The sequence below is a fragment of the Athene noctua genome, chromosome 12 (genome assembly GCF_965140245.1).
Source record: "Athene noctua chromosome 12, bAthNoc1.hap1.1, whole genome shotgun sequence".
Lineage (NCBI taxonomy): Eukaryota > Metazoa > Chordata > Aves > Strigiformes > Strigidae > Athene > Athene noctua.
Genome location: NC_134048.1, coordinates 17,756,469 through 17,778,458, shown reverse-complemented (window position 1 = coordinate 17,778,458; position 21,990 = coordinate 17,756,469). Strand labels below are relative to the sequence as shown.

The 21,990-nt window shown below is 57.8% G+C and overlaps 1 protein-coding gene across 4 annotated transcripts; it reads right to left on the bottom strand.

Moving 5' to 3' along the window:
- Positions 1 to 38: 38 nt before the first annotated feature.
- TNIP1 (TNFAIP3 interacting protein 1) lies at positions 39 to 16,140 on the bottom strand. 4 transcript variants are annotated; one of them, XM_074915662.1, is made up of 18 exons: positions 16,031 to 16,140; positions 8,480 to 8,650; positions 7,349 to 7,471; positions 6,955 to 7,037; positions 6,667 to 6,735; positions 4,414 to 4,605; positions 4,142 to 4,236; positions 3,982 to 4,063; positions 3,653 to 3,745; positions 3,343 to 3,408; positions 3,050 to 3,181; positions 2,839 to 2,967; positions 2,399 to 2,521; positions 1,973 to 2,098; positions 1,580 to 1,660; positions 1,237 to 1,431; positions 892 to 982; positions 39 to 555 (listed from the first exon to the last, which is right to left on the bottom strand). In XM_074915662.1, the coding sequence occupies exons 2-18, from the start codon at positions 8,610 to 8,612 to the stop codon at positions 530 to 532; spliced, it is 1,839 nt and encodes a 612-aa protein (XP_074771763.1). In that variant the 5' UTR covers positions 8,613 to 8,650; positions 16,031 to 16,140; the 3' UTR covers positions 39 to 529. The 4 variants fall into 4 exon arrangements, with proteins under 4 accessions (XP_074771763.1, XP_074771762.1, XP_074771764.1 ...); XM_074915661.1 differs by lacking the exon at positions 16,031 to 16,140 and adding an exon at positions 14,399 to 14,512; XM_074915663.1 differs by lacking the exon at positions 16,031 to 16,140 and adding an exon at positions 14,399 to 14,512 and having other exon boundaries at positions 3,653 to 3,742.
- Between the last annotated feature and the right edge of the window lie 5,850 nt (positions 16,141 to 21,990).

Genomic DNA, 21,990 nt, shown 5'->3' with positions numbered 1-21,990 from the left:
GGAAAGCAGCTTTAAGGATAAAAACAGAGAGACTCAGCTACACTTCAGTCCTTAAATAAATACAAAGACACCAACCACCCTCAGCCCGGGCCATGGCTGCGGCAGGCACACGCCTGCGAGCATGGGATCTCCCATCGCCGGGAGAGCCCCCGCTGTCACCCACTCCTCCAGGGGCTGAACTGACGCCCCAGGACAGGGGCAGCTCCTGGCACACGCCGGCTCCTCTTCCCTAAAGACCTGGCTCGGGTCTACAGCGATGTCGGGCCTGATGCCTTGTGGGGAAGGGGATGGCTGCAGGGGAGTGACCCTGCGTTGGCCACCACCACGATGGCACCTCCGATCCCTCCTTCACACTTTCCTCGTGGGGATGCACTGCCAAGCCGCTCCAGGCCAGGGGTGCGGCCACGTCCACTGCATGTCTGCGCACAGGGATAGGCAGCCGGAGGAAGCTCCTAGATATATACACACAGGCACACACACACACCCTATTCCTCTTCCGCTGGTATCGCAGCGCAGCTGGTCCTTGGCATTAGGGCAATCCGGGACCTCCCTGTTCTGAGACACAAGAGAGGGGCGGCATGGGGTGAGCACAGCTCTTCGTGCCCAGACGAACCCCACAGGAGAGATGCCAGCCAACGGGATGGCTGTTATCCCCGAGCACCAACTGCCATAACCCCACAGGGTGCCAGAGCTCAGGCTCATGTCTGTCTTCACATGCTGGCGGGATGTGACAGGGACCAACCCCACAGCAGAATCATCCCCTGGGCTGAAGGGAAATGGCCAGTGCCTGGCAAGCTGTTCCCCCATCCCTCCCCAAAGTGTTTATCCAACCACCCGGGGTCTCAGGGCGAAGGCCAGGGGCACTCCCCTCACCGAGGGTCCGAGCCTTACCCAAGTCCTTGGGGACTGTTTTCACCCCGGCCACCGCTTGGGCGTTCTGGCTGCGAGCCATGGCACAGGGCGGGCGCCACGGGTACTCGGGCTGCAGGAGATGGACACAGCAAATTACCAGGGATGGGAATTATGAGGCTGCGCTCCCTGTTTGATCACCAGGGCATGAGGAGGAGGAAGGGAAGAGGGCTGAGCATTCACGTGCCAACAGGACACGTTGTGCTGAGCTCACCGCTCGGTGAGTCAGCGGCCCCGGAGGAGCCAGCGCTTGCTCTGCAGCGAGCCCCAGACCCACCCGCATAGGACCCTCTGCTCCCCGTCCTGCTGCCACACATAGACACTCACCGGGGGAAAATGGTGGAAGTTTTGTGCTGGCGTGTGCTCGCCTGGCATTGCTGGCGGGTATCGGATCTGCTGCCACTCATCAAAGCCGTGGTACATGGGGTGAGCCACGGGGGGACTGTACTGGTACTGGTACATGGGGCAGGCAGGGCCCAGCGGCCCTGGCAGCGGCTCGGGGTGCAGCCTCTCTCCTGAAGCCTGCGAGGAGTCAGGGATGATGCTGGGGAGATCCCCAAGGGCGGCCACCCACCACCACCCATCACTCGGCTGGGAGCTGCCCCTCCAACAGGAGACAAGGGGCTGGGGCCAGCCCCTCCGCCCGAGATTTTTTCCCCCCCATTTTCACCTGTTTGTGCTGTTTCAGCAGCTTCTTCAGCTTCTCCTTCTCCTCCTTCTCCCTTTGGCAGTCATCCTTGGAGGCTCGCAGCTGGGAGTAAGGGGGGGGTTAGTGCAGAGCCCACCCCGCACCCCCTGTGTCTGTGGGTGAGGGTTGCTGCAGTGCCCTGCAAGAATGGCTGCAACGCTCCCCCCATCAGATCCCCAGGAGAGGGGCAGAAGGAATAGACAAGTGAAAGAAGATGCTCTGTCAGGGACAAGCAGCAGCAAAACCACCGCTCTAGCCTTTCAGTCCCTGCTCTGAGATGTACAGGAGCTGTGACACTGGGATGACCACCTTTGACACACCCAGGGTGGACATGGGGCTTCCAGAATGCTGCTGGTGGCACCCAACACTGCTCACCTGGTTGTTGGAGAGGACCAACTGCTTCTGCAGCTTCTCCAGCTGCTGCTTCAGCTCTTCCTTCTCCTCATTCATCCTTTCCCTGTCACTCCGCTCACGCTGGAAATCCTCCTCAAAAATTTTCACCTGGCAGGAGGGAGGGATGTGGGTGCACCTGACTGAGGGCAGACACCTCCCCCAAGCAACCCCCATCACTGTGTTGCCATCCCTGACCCCACCAGGTACACCAAGCCCCAGGCATGTCAGTTGACAAGATGGCCCACGGCTGTGGTCCTTCCTGCTGAAGGCCTGGAGGCTTTGCTGAGATCTGGCACTGACATCTGCCACAGCTGCCGGGCTGCTCCTGGCCACAGCAGGCCCTTTGCTGGGGAGGTCCAGGACATGTAGCTCCCTCCCTGCCTCCAGTGGCTCCGTGTCCTGCCCTACCTGCTGCTTGAGTAGCTCGTTCTGGGTCAGCAGCTCCTGCTGCGGCACCTTCCCCACCGGCTCCATGGTGTTGGCAAAGATGGGTGGTGGAGAGGCCTGGACGTTCAGGGCCTCCTCTAGCGCCTAGAGAGGAAGAGGAGGAGCAGAGAGGGGGGTCAGAGTGAGGTGCTGTGCCCGTGATATCTCCAGAGGACCATGGGCATGTGCCCAGCATGGGAAGTGGGTATAACTAGGCAAGATCAAGAGGGACTACAGATCTCCTCCAGACCCCCTTCCTGGGAGCCTAGAGGAATGTGGTGGATGTTGTCTGGCACAAGCTCCTGCCTGGGCAAAGAGTTGAGCAGGAGGGGGTTGATTAGGGTCAGTTTTGGGTTTGAGAGAGTAGAGGCTGGAGAACATAAAAGACATTTTGCAAGGAGGGGTTGTGCCCTGGCCCCCACCTTGTTCAGCCTCTGGATCTCCTTTTCCTGGTATTCCCGCTGTCTGGTGACCGGGGCCAGCTGCTCCTGCAGGAACCGCATCCTCTGCTGCAGGTCCCTCACCTCCATGGCCAGCCTCTCCTTCTCCGCCTGCAGGACCCCGGCAGGGGAGATCAGCCAGGGCATGGCAACAGGGCCAGCAGCTCCCCACCACCCTTCCCGAGGGACTCGCCTCCTCTGTTTCAATCCGGGACTTGGCCAGGAGTAGCTTGCGGTCAAAATCCCGTTGCTTTTGCTCTCGCTCTGACTCCAGCTCAGTCAGTGCCCTGCGGGCCTCGGCCAGCTCCTGGTGCAGGTCCGTGACCTGCCGGGAGGGAGCGGAGATGTTGGCCTGCCTGGAAGGACCCACACCAGGGAAGGGAAGGAGGTGCAGGCAGCCCCAAAACCTTCCCCTGCACCCAGTTGCCTTCAAGCCCCTGCAGCCAGCACCCAGCAGAGATGTGCCCCCTGAGCACCCAGCCCTACCTTCTGCTCGTACTTCTGCTTCATGGCTCGGAAGTGCTGATCCCATTGCTTATTCACCTCCAGCAGCTGCGGGGAGAGACGGGTGGCTGAACAGGAGCCCAACCCCTGCCCCAAGCCAGCCATGGCAGTCCCCAGCAGCCCCCCATCACAAAAGCACCTCAGGGACCAGCTGGATGGAGATCCTGGCTCCAGCAGCGGTTCCCTGTGACTCCGCAGCCCTGCCCGTCTCCCCGTGCTGTCCCAGCCACACGTCCCCGCTGCCCGCTCCCCCCACTCCTTGGTGGTGCCTCCCTCCCAGCCTGGTCCTCACCTCCCTGCGCTGGTGCTCCAGGATCTTCACCTTCTTCTCCTTGGCCTCCAGCTCTCCTCTGCCCGGCGCCTTCTCCACCGTGGCCCCGCTCTGCTGGATGCGCACGGGGGGACCCTCAGGGCTTTTGTGGAGGCTGTGCCCGAGGCCGGCTAAACTCGAGCCAATTCCCCTCCCACGGCCTCCCCCATCCCCTTCAGACCCTGAGAAGTCCTGCTGGTCATACTGGAACGAACTGGGGGCTCCATTAAAATGAGGCCACCTTTGCTGATGTGTCAGCAGGCTCCCTGCCTCCTTCCCAGCCCTCTCCAAGGGTGATGCTGCCTCCTCACCTGCTGCTGCTCGGCAGCTTCCCTCTTCCCGCTGTCCTGGCTGCTCAGTGTCACCATCCTCCGGAGCTCCTGGTTCTCACACCTGCAGGCAGGGAGGGACAGGTCAGTGGGAAGAAGCACCCAGGGCAGCCACGTCCCCCTCCCCACTGCCCACCCTCACCTGAGCTTCTCCAGTGCCTGGTTTCTCTGCTCCAGATCCCTCTCCAGCTTGGTACGCAGCTCCTTGTTCTCACTGTGCAGTGTCTCACACAGTGTCTGGGGGGTGAATGCCAGTAGCATGAGGAGCACAGTCAGCCCCAGGAACCTGCCTGGCCACCCACCTCCCACCAAGCCTGGGCATGGAGGTAGGAGTCTGTCTCGGGGTGGACAGAAAGGGCTTGGTGGGAAAAAGGAAAAACAAAACGGGGAAAAGCCCAGCCAGCCCTTGCTCACCTGCAGGAACGATGTTCTCTGCTCGTTCTTGTGCACCTTGGAGGCCAGGCGCTTGAGCTCGGAGGCCATGTAGCCCATGCGCACGAAGACCTGGTCCTTGCTGGCCTCCTTGGCACAGCCACTCAGCGTGCTCTCCAGCTGCTGCAGCTGGGGCAGCAGGTTGGCATCCTCGTTTGACGGCTGCTCCAAGTCCTGGGAATAGGGAGGGCATGAAGTATGGGTCAGATCAGTTCAAGGAGCATTGCAAAATTCTCTCTTAGGGCAGATCGGCCTCGTCAAACACCCAGGGCTGTGGTGGGGAGCTGGGCCAGCACTGAGACATTCTGAAACAGCTCTTGGTATGCTGAAAAAATGTGCCAGCTTTGTAAAGGTTTGATTCCCAGCTGCTGGACATGGGACACCAAGTCCCCAGGTGAAGGAGGACATTAAGGCAGCAGGTTCTCCAGCCCATGGATTCCCCTTGCCTCTCCGCAGTCTGAGCAGACCATGCTCCCAGCTTGCTGACAGCAATGGAGGCATCTCTACCCCTGGGGTCCCTTCTACCCCCGAGCTCTTCCCATCAGCACCAAGACTAGAAATCCCAGCTCCTGAGACTGCCCTTTCCATGTACACCCTGGTCTGTTCCAGGAATTGAGGTCTGCCATGTGAGGGGTGGTCTTACCCCCATCCCCATCTTCTCCTTCCTCCTGTCCTCACTCTGTGGCTCCCCTGCCACCACAGCATGCCAGGCACCAGGATCCCAGGCTCTTTGGCAGGCAGCAGCCAAGAGGGTGATACACAGGATTTAAATAGTGGCTGGGAGAGCCTGGGTCAGGGCGCACCCACCAGCGTCAGGGCACACCCCCATCCACACATGAGGGGTGTCCCCAGCATGCTTGTCCTCCTCTGCTGTGGCTGGTTAACTCCTCCATTGCCTAGGAGACACTGCCAACACAACAGAGCCCAGTCTGGCACACGTGGCACTGTGCTGGCACACCTTTGCCTGCCCTGCTGACTCAGCCTGCCACCTGTGGGAATGCCCTGGGCAGTGTGGCATAGGGCCAGGAGCCCAGTGTGTCCCTGGCACCTGAGTCCCAGGGTTCACAGCCCCGAAACTGCCATAGAAGGGTGTGTGCGGGGCACAGCACGGCCGGCTCCTCCCATGAGCCAGCTGGCAAGAGGAGGCAGTGAGGACTGGAGCCCAACTGGAGCGCCTGGGAGAGCCTGGGTGCAAGCACAGGCCTGGCACTTGGCTGAGGTGCCAGCACCCGATTGCCAAGCAGATGCCACCTCATTCTCCACCACCCCATGGCTGCACCCCAACAGGGTCCAGCAAGACTCAACCCCTCCTGGAGCCTCTCTGGCCAATGCTAACGGCTGCACAACAAGAACATATCCCCTTAGTGTCACCGTGTGGTGCAAGCTGGTGTTCATCCCCCTTGGGCTCCCCATCCCTCCTCCTCTCCCTTCCAGCACATGCAAAAAACCAAAACAGGACAGGACATGGCAGTGCCAGCCAAAGGGACATTCAGGTGGCAGCAGAGCGCACAGAGGTGCCTTGGCTGGAGAAGACCCTGTCAGCAATGATGGGGCTTGGAGACCTGGTCCTCCCACCCAGTGCAGGAGGTGAGCATCAGAGCATCGCTGACAGCTCCTTGGGTTGTCACAGCCCTTCCTCTCACTGCCACATGGCACCTGGAGACACTGGTGTCCCCATCTGGCTGGGGCTGCTTTGTTGGCCCTGTGCCCAGGCAGCCTGGTCAGGCCACTTGTACTCAGGAGCCCTTGCCCTTGGAGGACAGCCTGCACACTGTCCCCTCTCCCTGCCTCGGCCAGACAAAGGGAGTGGGTACACACTGGGGCACACGTGCCATCACTCCTGAGCCCTCCCGCCCTGGTGAGACACAAGAAGAATCAACCATGGGTCTGTGTGGTTCCCTCCTGCCTGCAGACCAGCCAGGACCCCTCATCTTCATCGGTGGTGGAGGCTGGGCACTGCAGCACGAGCTCTGTCCTGGGGGCTGTACGTGGGGGGCTGGCTTCACTCCCCTGGAAACGCCCAGGCGCAATTTATCCCTCTGCTGTGCTTTGCCCAAGGGCTGCCTTGACACGGCGTCTCCCCGAGCCCTGCCTGTGCCTGCCGGCAGCTACCCCACCGGGGCACACCGCTGCCTGCCTGCGCACCCTCCCACACCCCCGCCACCACCACCACACCAACCGCCGCCACTCTCCATCCGCCGCCCACCAAACCCCGCAGGCACCGGGGCCACTCACCGCTCTCCTGCTCTCCTGGGGAAACCCCTGCGCTTCGACAGCCACGATCTCAAACTCCGAAGAGGCGCCCTGCAAGGGGAGGCAGCCAGGTCAGGTCTCCCCGGGGAATGGCAACCCAGGACACCCACCCCACAAGGCAGGGACTGCAGCACAGCAGGGAAGCTGATCCCTCCTTTCAGATTTATGTCCATTTCTAGAGGTTAAAGGCTGCCTCCTCCTGCTTTAACTAGATGGAGAGTCTCTCCCTCCAGCCACGCCAGCACCGCCTCTTGCATTCACCAGACTCACACTTGGAGGAGATTTCCGTGCTTCTGTGTCTGGCTGGGCGCTGCCGGGGGCAGCCCGTGTGGAGCTGGGATCAGGGCCGACAGCTGCAGAGAGGGGAGAGGATGAAGCCATGAGCCTTTGGGAGAACAGGACCTTTCCCTGCCTAGCGCAGGGATGCAGAGAGCAGATACCATGCAAGGTCGGGCACTGATGGATGGTTTCTACCACAGTTATGAGGATGGGACAGACACCTCCCTCCAGGAGAAGGGAGGATGGCAGTGCTTTGATACACTCCAGAGATGACAGGGCTGCAAGAAACCTTCATCAAAGTCTCCTTCACACCCTCTCCCTTCCCCTGAGCTCAGGATCCTGAGCCATCAGGTTATCCCTCCGCAGGGAGCCTTGTGTCTCCTACCTCCAGTTTCTACCAGGTCCTCCAAGGAAGATGACGCCATCAGCATTTTGTTGTCCTTCACGAGGTCCTCTGCCTTCTGCCGCAGCTTGGATGCCTCCACCTGGGACTCCTCCAGCAGCTCTCCTGTTGTGGGGAACCAAAGGACGCTCATCCTCTTTCCCCAAGCACCTGCCCTGCAGCAGCCCCCTCCACCAACACCAAGCCCCCCTGCTCAAGTGAAATGCCCAACATGATCCATCTTCATCCAGAAAAAACTTTTCTTGGCCAAATCCAACAGCAAAGGTGTATCAGTGGCTCACTGGCTGCACAGTCCTCCATGCTGACACACAGAGGAGTGGTTAGAGGAGACAGAAGGGCATCACTGCATCTCTCAGGTCTCCTTGCTTTCCAGAAGAAATGAATTTAAGCCTGGGTGGTGGATCTAGGCTCCAGCCTGCCCACTCTGGGGTCTGGCACCAGCAGTGCAATCTTCTGCTCACCCTTGGTAGCTGCCTCCACACCAGTGAGTCCCAGTCCCAGGTAGGGTCATGGTGACACAACAGGAATCACGAGGCAGGTGGAAATTCAGCTACAGAAGCAGGACTTGAAAGCGGAAGCTGGGTCACAAGAGCGAAAGCAAAACCGAGGGCGGGTGGGGGAAGGCAGCCGAAAAAGGGGGTGACACAACTTGTCTGGAGAATTTCAACCCCAACACATCCCTGCCACTGCAGGGAATCCTCAATGCAGGGGTCTTTGAGTAGCACCTGGGAAAAGCCCCTGACCTAACAGGAGTTGTGGGAGCTGGGGGCTTTCATCAAAAGTAGAACAGATCCCAGTATCTGTGATCTGCCACTGCAGGACTCCGACGAGCTGACCTTGCTCCATCACTTGCCTTTTTTTTCCCCAGCCATTTATCCCACCATAAAGTACCCCAGGAGCTCAGCAAAAGCCTTGCTCTCTCTGCACCCCCATGTGAAAATGCCCAGACATCCTGCTTGATCCTCCCAAGACAGGGAGAGCTTTACTGCTGCCCCAGTGCCAAGACCCCCAGCTTCTCATAGGACCTTTCCTAAACAGAGCAAGAAAGGCTCTGTGGGCACAGGCTGAGCTGCCCCGAAGGCAAACCTCATCCCCCAGCCATGCAGCAGTTACCAATAGACTTGATCCCCTGCATCTTCTCCTTCAGCCGGGTGTTTTCCTCCACCAGCCGCTCAAAGGCCGCGGATGCATTCTCCTCCGAGCCCCCGCCGGGGTCGTAGATGCGGTAGGGTCCCCTCCCTTCCATGCCTGCCGTTCAGTCGCCTACCTCCCAGCCAGGCATCCCTGCAAGGCAACGGAGCACAGTGTCACCCTCCTCTGGCTCCAGACAGCACCCAGGTCCCCTGGTCCCAACCGCCCGGGGTGCCATGCCTGCAGCACTGCCTCGCTGCTCGCCAGCCAGTGAATAAGTGTCCCAGGTGAAGGCACTTCCCCCTCCAACCCGGCTTGGGGTGAACGTGCTGGGGTGACTCAGAGCCATGAGAAGTGTCACACGAGGAGGCATCACCAGCAGCCCTGCTGGGGATGGCTCTCACCCCTGTGGTGTGTGGGAGTCCCCAGGGAGGTCGCAGCTGCCTGCCACTGCATCCCGGCAGGGATGGAGACCCAGCCCAGGAGCATCCACCCACACCAGTGCAGACCTGGGCACTGTCACCAGGGCATCCTGCTCACCACGGGGTATTTTTGTGGAGCACGAAAGGTTGTGGGAGGATGTTTGGGGAGGGGCAGCGTCTGCAGCTCCAAAAGCCTTAACCTCTTAACCTGCAGCTGGAGGGTGGTGTGGGCAGCATCAGGGGGGACGAGCCCCAGTAGCCAGGCAGGGACCTGCTCTGCCCTCCGACTCAGCCAGAAAAACCGGCTGCCAACGGCACAGCTTCCCAAATCGGGGCACGGGGAACAGCCAGGCATGTGCCGGGCTGGGAGCAAAGTACACGGAGGGGAAACACCCATACACAGCATGCTATTTGCTTTTGTAATTCCTTGCATTTGTGGGTTGCCTAAGGCTTCCTCCTTGCTGAGGTCTGGCCTGGGAATGGCTGGGCAGGATACTGGCTCCAGGTCTCACCCATCTCCTGGGGGTGATAAAGCTGCTGCTGTGAATTACAGCACAACTTATCAAAAACATCCCCCCTGATGCCAGCTTGTTATAAAGTGGAGCAGTATAGCAGATGGGACAGCCCTGGGGGGTGATGCCAGGAAGAGCTGGGGTGCTGCCTGAGGGCACAACAGGAGCACCCATGGACACCCCTGAGTGCTCCTCCACTCGGCCAAGGCAGCTGGGCGTTTGTGAGAGGGAGGGGGCTGGGGGGGCATTTTGAAAGGGGAAGGTGTGTAGCTTGTACCCAAAACCGTCTCAACCTCAGACTAACGCTCATGTCATGAGCGATCTGGGCTGATCACCAGTTTAGATGACCTGCCTACCAGGGAGCAGCAGGGACTTTCCAGATGACAACTGCCACCTGGCAGCATCCGCAACTGGAGCGGCAATTAACGCCTGCCTCGGCAGCAGGTAATTAAGCATGGCCTCAGCAGCAGTCTCCTTTTGGGAGATGCATCTGTCAGTAGGTCTCACCACCCTCAAGCTCTGCGGGTGCCACCAAGCCCCCCATCGTCTGTGGCTCCCCACAGGGAGCCATTAGCCCTGTCCCAAGCAGCTGGAGGTGGTGACACCAGGAGCTGCCCAGCTGCGGCACAGGGCAGGCTGAGGAGCGGCTATTTCTGGAGCCCACAGCAGCTGACAGGAAGCTGTAGAAGAATCGGGGCAGTTTTTGTGCCATGGGTCCTGGCGCCAGGCAGCATCGTCACAGCCAGTATGAAATCCCCCCGCCACGGGATGGAGAAAATTCCCGCAGCAGACCTGCTGGTGGGCAGGATGGAGCCCAGCGTGGTGGCAGACAGGTGGCCCAGGGACTCGATGGCACCTTCACCACAGGGAAATGCCTGTGGCCACGCTACCTGCCCAGCTGAGGACAGGGACAGCGTTGAAAGCAGGCTGAGGACTCAGGTCCTCATGCTGCTCCAAATCCCAAATCTGGGGCTCCGGGAGGAGCTGCATAGCAAAGTGATCTTGCAGTGACCATCTTGTGGGGTATCTGTGTCCTCCACTGGGACAAACCCAGCTGTAGGTCAGGGAAGGTGGGGACAAGCTGCCCTCTCACATGGCATCCTTTCCCCGTGTGGCTTTGCAGCAGCCTGAAATACCAGTCCCTGTTTTCTCTGTTTTCTTGCACTTCAGACCCCAAACCAGGAGGTTTTCTGCCTTGCCCCACAGCACATGTGGGAGGTTCCCTGTCCTTGCACAAAACATTCAAACCTGAGACAGTTGTACTGACCACCCTGTAGACCCACAGAGCTGACTCATGGTGACCCCATATTCTTCCAGCTGGATGGAGCCATGAAAGCCTCTGCTATTCCCAATTCCCAACATTTTATAAAGGATCTTTCTACCCGAGGTCTGCACTCCACCACGGAGACAGCAGCAGAGGAGCCACAGGAGTTGGTTTCAAACAGCAGCCAGAGAGAAGAATTATCTCCAGCTGACAGAAGCACAGAGCAGCTACAAATTCACCAGCAAACAAGACCCAGCAAGAGGGGAGGGTTTCCACAGCATCTGAGCCCATTGCTGGGGGTCAGGGTGAGTTTGCTCAGGGTGGAGGAACAGCCCCGTTTCTGCAAGGAGATGCTGGGACTGAGTTGTCACCCTGGGGACAGGACCCTGAACCAGGTCACTGTTCCTAGTCCTGGTTTGGTTCCCCCCCCCCCCCCCGCGGTTCCAAAAGGTGATATTTGCAGTGAAAAAAATCTCACATTTCAATAAAAACACCAGGGGAGGAAGGAGAAGACTACAGACCAGCACCTAACAATGGTTACAAATGCAAAGAAAACACAACTACCACAAGCTTGAGAAGAAACCACCGAACCACCAGAAAACACTTCTAGCAGTCAACAGTTTCTAAACTAATCTAACTATTCCACAGCCCCAGGGGTTGAGGGCCAGCCATGGACTACGGCTGCTCAGCTACAGCTCACCAGCTCCATGCCCAGCCACTGGCAGAGGCTGCCAGACGCCGCGGTTGCCCGTGGGCATTGCTGGTTGCAAGCGAGGCCCCGAGACCTTTAGGTAGTAAATTTTTATGACAAATCAGCAAAGGGAGAGAATGAGAGAGCAAGGGGGCAGGGGAGACTCCCAGGCAAAGATGAAAGCAGGGTGGTATTTAAATAGCTGTGCTGTGGCTTGGGAGAGAGCTGAACCATGTAGCCATGGCCAGGCTGTTCTCTGCTATCACCCAGGAAGATGTGCATCACGGCCACCAGCACCACAGCCATCGCTGCACCGGCCACACAGAAGCAGTAGAAGAAAATGATTCTTGCTTTAAAATTACCAAACAGTTGAAGAGACAAAGGCTGAGAATCTTATGCAGCAAGTGGACTGGCACCACTGGAGGTTTCCTTTCAGGAGTGAGCCCCGGAGTGGAGCCCAGCCTTCCAAAGCCACGGGATCAATTCCCATCCTGTGGTCCATGGTGGGGGCTTGGCCCAGCTCTTGAGAAATGGGTTTTCCTTACCCTGCATTCAATACTCCCAGGAAGTCTCCTCCCCACCAGGATCACAGGAAGCAAAAGTAGATCCCTGCAGGCTGCTAGCATCATTCTCTCATGACCAGGGCTGCCGGGTCCCCAGCATCCCTCCTCCTTAGAGGAAAAGCAAAATCCACTAAGATAGACACTATGGAGGGATTTTTTTTTGTTTGTTTGTTTGATCATTTTACTGGAAATGAGCAAAATGTCACAGTCCCCAGCCTGGTTTCTTCTCCTCTCCAGAGCTCCAGCAGCTCCCCAGACCAGGGACAATTCCTGGGCTGCTAAACTGGTCTCATTTGCACTGAAGCAAAAGCAGAGCTGGCTTTAGGAAGAGCAATAATAAGGAGACTTTCCAGGCACTGCAGTCCACTGGGCTGGTAGTAACAAAAGAAGAGGAAATCAGGCATTGGAAGGCTCAGGTCTCAAAGGGAAAGATCTGAACCTGCACTTGAAGGATTTTTCTTCCCAGCCTGACTAGCTGCAGAGGCACAGTAGGAAAGGCAAGAGCCCCATGCGAAATGCAGCTGATGTTACAGATGTCCCCGGCCAGAAATTCCACCCTCGCCTGAGATATCCACCTCCCACCGAGGCTTCACAAAACAACCTGCTTCTGATGAGGTGCCTCACAAGAAAAATAAAGCATTTCCCCATCCAGAGCCAGGTTTACAAACACAGATAACCACACACAGCTGCAGAGCTCCTCACCACAGGTCCAAGCTCCAGTGCAGGCAGGACAGGCAGCCAGCCTTGGTGGCAGTGCTCCTCTGGGTTGTTTTATGCAAGACCGTGTCTTCTGCTGCAAAGATTATCTCGTTCTGTGCTGCCTGCTTAGTTTCTTCCCCCCGCAGAGCTCAGTAGCATCATGGCTGCTCATCACAGCACTCAAAAGCAGAGCAAGGCACAGCCACCCCTTTCCTTGCAGCTCCAGCACAATCTGGGCTACTCCTGTCCAAGCTGGTGCACTTCAGCTGGGCAACAACGAAGCAGCAGAAGACAGCGGCACCACAAAGCTACACCCGCAAAGCTACCTCTGTCACCCAAAGTGTAAGAATTATTGCTTTAAAACAAGATCTGCAATGCCACAAGAGTAGATAATTCAGCCTCCTCCACCCACAAGTGTTTTGTACCAGCTGCTGGCAAGCAACGCCCCAGAACCCTGTGCTAAATAGGTCTGTTTGGCATAGGTCAGGCTGAAAGGGCATCCTGGGATTTCTTGCAGAGCCAGGAATGATGCCAAAGGCTGCAAAAAGCCTCTCCTCTCTTCTTGCTTACTTCGCCCCATCACAGAGACAGCTCTCAAGGATGTGCCTGGCTGGAGCCTTCCTGCCTCCAGACTCACCCCAGTGCCCAAAGTCCAGCTCCAGCTCGCTTTGCCAGCGCTCTCAGTGAAACCTGCACTCCAAAAGAGCTTGTGGCAGCAGAACAGCTCTTGCTCACTCAAGCAGATGGAAATAACAAGCTAATGGGGAAAGGTTGCATTTGCCACCCCTGACACAGGGAGTAACCTGTGCCCAGGGGCACTGAGGAACGGGACAGCCACATCTCCCAGAAGCTGTGGGTCCTCATCAAGTCCCATCCAGAGCTATTCTCACCCAAAAGCTGTGCAGACAGGCAGCATCTTTTTTCCCCCTCTGCCCTCAATGGGAGCTTTATTCTGGAATTGAAGGGGGTGAGCTGTACACTGCGCCCGAAAGGAGGAGGGGAGGCAGGTGGGGATGCTGCCATCCCCACCCCGGCTGTTCCAGCCTCTGGATCCGCATCCGATGTGGACACACACCGCCAGACCAGCGGCAGGATGGCGAGGAAAAACGCAAAGAGGCAGGAAAATAGAATCGACTGGAGGTTCCTTGGAGCCACGGCCGCCCGCAGCCCCCCGGGGTGGGACCCACGCACCACCCCTGCCCAAGGGAGCACCGCAAGCCCAGAAATAGCCAGAAAGCAGATGTGTGGGCCCGGGGAAGCACCGGGGTTGTGTAAGGCAGGGCGAGGGGAGGAGAGAGCCCGGGGGACGGCTGCGGCGCGGGGCTGCCCGGCCCCAGGGACCGCCCGCTCCCCCCCCAGCGCCTCTCCGAGCCTTTCCCCTGTCCTCCCCCGGCATCGCCACCGCCGGTGAACCCGGACTCCCCTGCGACCAGTCCGTCCCTCGGGGAGCGGCGAGAGGAGCCGTCAGCCCCTGCCCTGCCCCGGGAGATGGGAAACTGAGGCAGGGCACGACTATCGCGACCCGCCCGCGGCTCCCGGGCCAGCCCCAGAGCAAATCCCCGGGGGCGGCCCCGACCCCACTTCGGGGCTTCACCCCAAACCGCCCGAGAGCCCGGGAACCAGCCAGAAACAGCCACCGCGCAGCCCCGAGCCCCGCCCCTCTCCGGGACCCTTCTCTGGGGCGGCGAGGCCTCGGTGCCCGGTAGACCCCCGGTGCCCCCGGCAGGGCCCGGTGCCGTGCCGAGCTCACCTGGCAGTGCGCCGCCGAGGCGGTGCCGCTCCCGGGGCCGGGGCCGCTGCGCTCCGCCGCCAGCACGGGAGGAAGCGGGGCGGGGGGCGAGCGCTCCGCCCCCGGGAAATTCCCAGCCTGACGGACAGGCGCCGCAGCCAATCGGCGCGGAGCGGAGGATATAAGGAGGGAGGGCGGGGGAGGCGGTTTGTTATGGCGGAGCGGGTGTTTGTTCTGCTCTAGGTCTCTGCGGGGGCTTCGGGGGCTGCGAGGACCCGCCCGGCATAGCGGGGCCCCCAGGGGCGGAGGGGGCCGCTCTGCCTCTGCCTTAGGGAGGGTTCCCGCTCGTGGGGGAGCGGCAGGCCCGAGCCTAGCAGCGGCTCCCCCGGCTTATCGAGAGACAAAATGGCGGAGGGGAGGGCAGGGCCCGGCCGCGGCACCATCCTGCCGGCGGGTGGAGGAGCCCCCTTGCACCCCCGGTGCCGCTTGGGGGCTGCAGCCGGTTTGGGCTGTGGAGGAGTGGCTGGGGAAGGCTGTGCTGGGGGGACCCCGGGCCCGTGGCCATTCCGGCAGATGGGCTGGGGCAGTCGCGGGCTCTCCCCTCAGCCCCGGGAAGGAGGCTGGCGTGCTCCTGAGGGCCTGCTCTTAACAGATCTTAAGAGTTCCCCACCGAGCCCGTGTCTCCGAGTTAACGTTAGACAAGGAAATCACACCCCTGAGCCAGAGCAGTTGTTATCGGGGGTCATTTCCCTCCGTGCCACTGCTTTGATTATTCTGCATTCATGAACAACAGAAATCAGCCAGAGGAGCAAGAACCGCAGGGAGCACCACCTGGTTTCATGTAGCATTTTGGGACTCATTCCACAGCTACCTGATTGTCTTCCTCGTGTTGGTTTTGCCATGAGGAAGGTGTTTTTTTAATATATATATATATATATATATGTACAACAACAAACTAGAAACAAAGAAAGCCTGCTGTAAGCAGACGTGCTGCTTGCTCTCTGCCTCTGCTCCTGACATTCCTCCTTTGGCGACTGCTGCTGGGCTCGCGGGGGTGTCCTTCACTGGCCACTGTGCTGTTTCCAGCTGTCCCACCCCTGGCTTCCTACCCAGCTCTGTTTAGACAGTTCCATCACTTGGCGATATGATATTTTGGGTTGTAAAAATTTTAAAAAGCCCCAAACTCCTTTCCTTGACTGCTGTTCACTCCAACCAGGATGTCACCCTGGCAGCCTGGCTGGGTTATGAGACAGCTCAGTGGGTGCTGGGACCCCGATGTGCTCTTTGGCTGTGCTTGTGTCCGAGGTCTCAACTGGGGACGAGATGGCAGGACCCCACGCACAGGCAACATCTTCCCTTTTGTTCCCTGAAGGGCTTGTTTTACCCCAGAGGCCCAGTGCTATTCTGTAAACCCTCAGAAAACCTGGCTTCAAAGCTCAGTGCTGTCCCACAGAACCAGAAAGCATCTTGTTTATAAGATAATGTCTCAGTCTGCAAAAAATAGCCAAACCCTGCTCTGTTTCTATGAGGAGAGGAGGTGGGGTGGCATTGTTTGGCTTTGCAGCGCTCCAGGCTGACAACTGAAAAGCTGCCTGCCTTCCCCTCACTCTGTCCTGGGCACACTCGCAGCGAAAAAAGCATCATGCTACTCACCTGGCTGGGTCATGGAGGGACTCGGGGTGGTGAGAGCCCTTTGGGCCAGGCACTCTCCGGCTGCAATCCCCAAATGCAGGAAGACCAGCCCAGCTGAGCTTACTTTTAGGCATGAAGAAGGGGAATTCCCCGTGATGGAGGTCCCAGACAGCCTCTGTGTGGTTTTGATAAGGAGCCAGGCACCGCTTAAAGGGCTCTCTAGTGCTGTGCCTTCCAGGGGCTGCCGAGCCATGTCAGGTATTAGTCAGCAAAAGGGGGGAGGTGGGGGGCTGTTGTGGAGGCTGTGATTCACTTTTAGACAACTGGAGAGCCTGGTTACATCATTCTCCTTGCCTGGTTTCTGAGCGAGTTCACCAGGTTTACAAACATGTTGTGATTCTGTCCAAGGAAACTGCAGCATTTTGCGAGAGGCATCGTTGTTGTCCCACGTGTGTTTCCATCCCATTCTTGTCCATCTCTGGAGTCAGAACACAATATGTCTTCCTGGGAGAACGGGGAAGAGCTGGTGCTGCTGGTGGAGCCAGACAGGCGATGGTGTGCCACGGTTGCAGGTAGTCCCTAGAAACCATCTGCCAAGACAACTGATGGTCAGAACAAAGGCTGGAGCCAGCTGGTGCTGGAATCAACACCAAGGATTTAAGTTTTTCTGTTTTACAGAGGCTGGTTCCAGCTCCCCAGCTCCTCACTGGCAGGCACAAAGTTGTACGTGGCAGGGTGTTTGGTCTACACTCATCAGGCATGAGCTGTGAGGCCTGAAAAGCACCCTACTTCAGTCGGGCTGGTTTGGGGGATAGCAGCATGGGTGCTTGGCAGGAGGGGTGAGCAGCCATGGGGTCTGGGGCCTTCCTGCAGCCAAGGTCCCTGCAGAGGTGGTCGGTTGATTGTGTGCTCTCACCTACTGCCTCTCCACCTCTCTAGCCAGCTGCTCTTTTTGTTTCTACCTGAGGTCACCAGCTCGGGCTGGCCCAAACGCCGGGATGAATCTCACTATGAAAACTAAAGGCTTTTGATCCTGTTGGTCCTTCCTCATTCCTTTGGTCCCACTGTGCTCCCAGGGGAGAAAACTCACCTGATGGCAGCTGTGATTCTTGAGCACGCCTGCATGCCTGTGCAGATGTGTTCATGGCTGACACTTTTACATGTTTCATGGGGTTTTTTTGGCACAGAGGCTTGGGTTCAGCACCTTCAGTGGAGGCTTGTTCACATGAAGGCACCCTGATTGCTTCCGTGTTTGTGGCCATGCTGTGGGAAATGGGCTAAGAAGGAGCACAGGCCACAAGTGAGGGTGGCGGAACTCTCCTGCCCTCTGCTTCTACTTGGTTCAGATCGGGTCTGGCTGCCTTTGGGTTGAGCCCCCATGCAGGGGTGACCAGGGTGGGCCTTGTGCATGGCCAGTGATGTGAATCCTGAATGGAAGTGGCCCAGCAGCCCAAGGCACCCAATACATCCACCTGCACTCCGTGCTGCTGGGCCAACGGAGCGCATTGAAACCCTGATGGGGCCAGCCAGGGCCTGGCTGTCGCGGGTGGCTGTGCTGGGGAGCTGGCCCCGGAGCAAGGCGGGAGCAGAGGGGCAGCTGCAGAGCAGGTGATGGGTGCAGCTGGTTTGGCACAGCACCTGCTCGTGGGCTTGGCTCTGCAGGGGTCTGCGGGTGCTGGTGAGTGCCTCTTGGCATCAGCAGAGGGTTTCACTGGGGGCTGCTGCTTGTGCTGTGCTGATCAAATGCATCCTGGTGTTCCGGTGGTGAAGGGAAGCAGAAGGCCAAGAGTGACGCTGTGAGAGCGAGGAGGAAGCTCCGGCCGCAGGAGGGGATTTCCAGAACATTGCGATCTGCTGCCTATGCAAATCAGAAACTCAAATTAACCTGGCAGGATGGGAGGGCTCTGGGATGGAGGGCAAGGGAGAGGTAGGGGAGGGAGCCTGGGCAGGTGGGCTGCTGGGAGAGGGAAGGAGGGAGCGTGGAAGAGGTCAGCATAGGCAAGGGGTCAGCAGAGGGATGGAGGAGGGAGGTGCTGGGGACCTCCCACAGTGCCTTCGCAGGGGGTCAGAGTCGCACTGTGACTTTCCAGGGATGCCGGCCTGCTTTCGCTTTGCTGGGTTTACTGTCTCACGGAACGAGAGCTCCCTTCTCCCTCTGCCTCTGGAGTGTGAGGCAAGGCTCAGCATCATCCGCTTCACAGGAGGAGATCACTACCTCCTGCCTTCCTCCACAGCCTTGTGGTCCCCCCTCTCCCTCCTCCACAGTCAGCAGGGGATGGGTTATGGAGGGACCTGGTGCAGCCCCACAGTGGATATTCCAAGAGCTGTGGGAACTGGGTCTGGGAGTGCTCAAAGGATTTCCTTGCGTGCCTTAAGCTTTGAATTATTCAGAATCCAAATTTGCAAGATCAACAATAGGCACAGAGGGGATTTTCCCCTCTTCCTTCCTCGCCAGGCCATATATATGCAGTTGCAATGCCTGAGTAAAAAGGGCTCCTCAGCAGTCATCATGTCCTGGAAAGCTGACTCCAGGGATGATGGTGTGGGGAGAGCAGCCCTCGTGAGCTCAGCCATTTCCACAGCTTCAGCTTACTGTGGGGAACGGGCTGCCCAGTGAGCAGCACATGGATGTGAGGGACAAAGCTGCTTCTTTGGCTGGGGGAGAGGAAGAGCTGAAGAAGAAACCTCTGCCAGCTCCCAGGATTCAAGCCTGGGTTTCTCCCATCCAAGAGAAGGGTAGGATTGCGAGTGGGATGGAAGTGGCTTGCTGGTGTTGCAGCGTTGAACCAAGGACCAAGACCAACATCCCATGTGTCTCTGCACCAGACGCAGCTCCTCCTAGGTTCTGGTAGTAAAGAGGATCTGTAGTGGCCTCTGGAGCTGACTCAGAGGGAGAGGTCCGACCCTCTGCACACCAAACACAGGCTCTTGGGGTTTTTTTGGATGTCGCAACCTGTGAAATCTGGTTTTGGCTTTGCCTGGAAGCGAGTCCTTGTCTCCAGCATTGCTGGTCAATGTACGAAACAGCCTTGAACTGTGTGTTGGTTTGTAAATCCCAGACCCTGGCAGCAGCTTCTTTGCGGCCGCCCTGAAGGCTGAAGTGTGGGTGGCCAGCACAGACCTGCCTCCAGTCCTTACCCTTCTCACATCCTTCTAATTCTTCCCCTTTTTTGTGCCCATCATTTTGTCCTCCCCTTTCCTTTCCTTGCCTTCCTTGAGCTGCTTGCCTTCTTGTTGATCACAGAGGCTAGGCATGAGATTTGCCACCAACTGCCCTCGAATTAGGCTGGTTGGAGCCTGGAGAGAGGTGCTCTGAAGTGTATTTTCTCTAGAGACCAGAATGCTACAGGTATGAAGCCTCTTTGTCTGAAAAGCCTGACAGGTCTGCGACATGCCCACATATAGAGAGTTTCATGGGCAAAACAGTCCTCACTTGGGGAATTTTTATTTAATTTGTCAGTTAACACAATTACTAGTAAGTGATTTGGGCATCAAACAAAACAAGTGTTCTTCCTTCCCCAGGCTTGGCTTAGGCCAAGCATATTCTTTTCCCTCCCTAATCTCAGTGTTCCCTGTTTCACCACAGGTTACACTCACTCCATCCCAAATCCTTTGGCAAGGTGACAGGTCACATGTAACCTTCTGGCTGCCACTTCTCTGTGTTTCCTTCTAGGTTTCTTCCACTCCCCTGTGCTCCTCCATGTCCCAGGGTTGACAGCCTGTCTTGGTGCTGCCAGTCCCAGGTTCCTCTTGGTTCACTTGGCATCCTCCTAAAGCAACGCCCTTGCCCAGCACCTCCTCCTTCCTCATGGCTGCTTTTAACTGGAGTGTCTCATTTCTGTGGGCCTGGCGTGGAGTCCTCAAGCTCTCCAGCACAAGAAGGCAGCAGCAGTTTCATTTGGTTGGCACTGGGAGATGAATTACACCAAACAGGAGCAGGTCTCCACACAAGAGCTGTCTGCAAATTCATCAACCTCTGCAAGAAAGCATAGAGGTGAGAAATGGGGAGAAAATGCCCCAGGTGCAGTGAGTCCCAGAGGCCATGCTTGTGCTTCCCAAGATGCCATCACCCTCCTGGCATTGCTCTTGGGGTGGGCAGCTTTGCTGAGCTCAGTCCAGTTGGTGGTTCTCCCTCGTAGGGCAGCCCACCATGCGTAGCCCCAGGTGTGCTGCCAACCCCAGCAGTGTGGGGACAGGATGCTGAAAGAGCCTGTGCTTAAAGAGGATATTGAGTGTGCTTAAGTGTTTGCAGTGATTAAAATACCGCCGGCTGTTTTCTGCTTCAGCTGTAGCAACTGCTGCTGGAGATGGATTACTACAGCGCTGGGCAAGATGAAGGCTTTTGGGTAGCAGGACTCTTCCAGTAGAGGGAGTTGTTCTGAGGAGGAAATCCCATCTTGCTTTTCCTCCCTGTCCCCAAACACTGTGTGACTCTGTTGTCTTGTCCTCATCGTAGGAGCAGCTGGCAGCGAGTGCCAGGGAAATTCCTGGCCTTGGGACCGGTGTGCTGGGGTCAGCCAGGCTTCCTGGCAGCAGCATCACCCTGAGCTGGCCTGGGGACCAGCCCTGAGGGTTACCTGGTCTCACTGCCATCCTGTGCTTTTCCAAGGCAGCCCAGCCTGTGGGTGACAGTCCCCGGTCACAGGCTTATAGCGATCGTGGGACAGCCAGAACATTCACTGGAGTGTTTACGCTGTGCTCAGGGAGCACACCTCCCTGTACATACCCCAGGAACATCTGTTTTGGCAACAAGAAGGAGGCAGGATGATGGCTCATGCGTTGTGTCCCTGTGCTAGGGAGATGAGCAGATTTCCCCCCTGGCTCTGGAGGAACAGAGCTCCACTGCCCCAAAACTGGCTCTCCCAGGGGTGCTGGGCTGTCTCCTGAGCCTCAAAACTTCCTTGGACACTGGAGCTGGATCCTGGAGAGCACAGTTCCCAGCTGTGGGACGTGGCCAGCTCTACTCCTGCAGTCGCTGTGCTGTGCCTGACTCCAGCAGCCTCACGCCTCTGCTGCAAAGCTGCCGGAAGAGACAGGCAGATGAAGATCGGGGTTATATCCTCCCTTCAAAACATCTTCTGTGTCTGCTCAAAGTCTTTGCAGCAGGTTCCTGGCCAAGCAGGTGGGCGTGGGGTGGGTTCAGCCCCCAAGATGCTGCCTGGACAGAGATGCCCATTCCTACTTACACACAGGGGCAAGACAGAAGAGCCCAAATCTCTATGGGAAAGGGTACAAAAGCTTCATCCAGGCTGTTTTTCCCCCAAGAAAGGTGATTTTGTTATGAGGGGATGTTTTACCGGAAGGCATCAAGGGAATTTTCAGTCGAATAACACCCAGCTGAGTTGTTTCAGCTTCCCTGGTTTGTTTCTACATGTTGCTGCTTCTTGACCTCAGCTAGTTTTGAAGTGTTATGATAATATTGTGGTGTTATTCCTAATGCTGCTTTGATATTTTGAAGGTGAAGCTTTCCTCACCCAGCTGTTCTGAGGAAGACTTGGGTATTCAAGACTTTTTGTTCTGACTTGGAAACAATTGAAAGTGCTGGAATTTCCCACTTTTGGAAATTCCAGTTTTCTCCTGGGCTCTGGGGGAAGTGCAAACATAAACTGTTTGGGGGTGTAGCTTCTATGGCATGTGCCTTTCGACTGCTTCTTCAGCAGCTTGAAAGCACAGGAAACCACGTGTGAGGACAGATGGATGCCATAAAGTCCGATTTGTATCTCTGCTTTATAAAAGCATCATCCACCCAACGGCATGAACACTGATGGGGGGCTTTCAGAGGCATGAAGTGAAGCACTCAGTGAAATCCCTGCACTGCTGCCAGCCCCATATGCATTTCCAGCCCCCCTTTGTCACTAGTGGGGGGCCCTGGGAGTGTTGCTCAGAGGGGTTTCGGGGACTCCAGGGCTCTCCCCGGGGCTGGGGCAGGGCTCCTGCCTGTGTTGGCTGCAGGAGCAAGGAGACACAGAGACTCCTCAGCA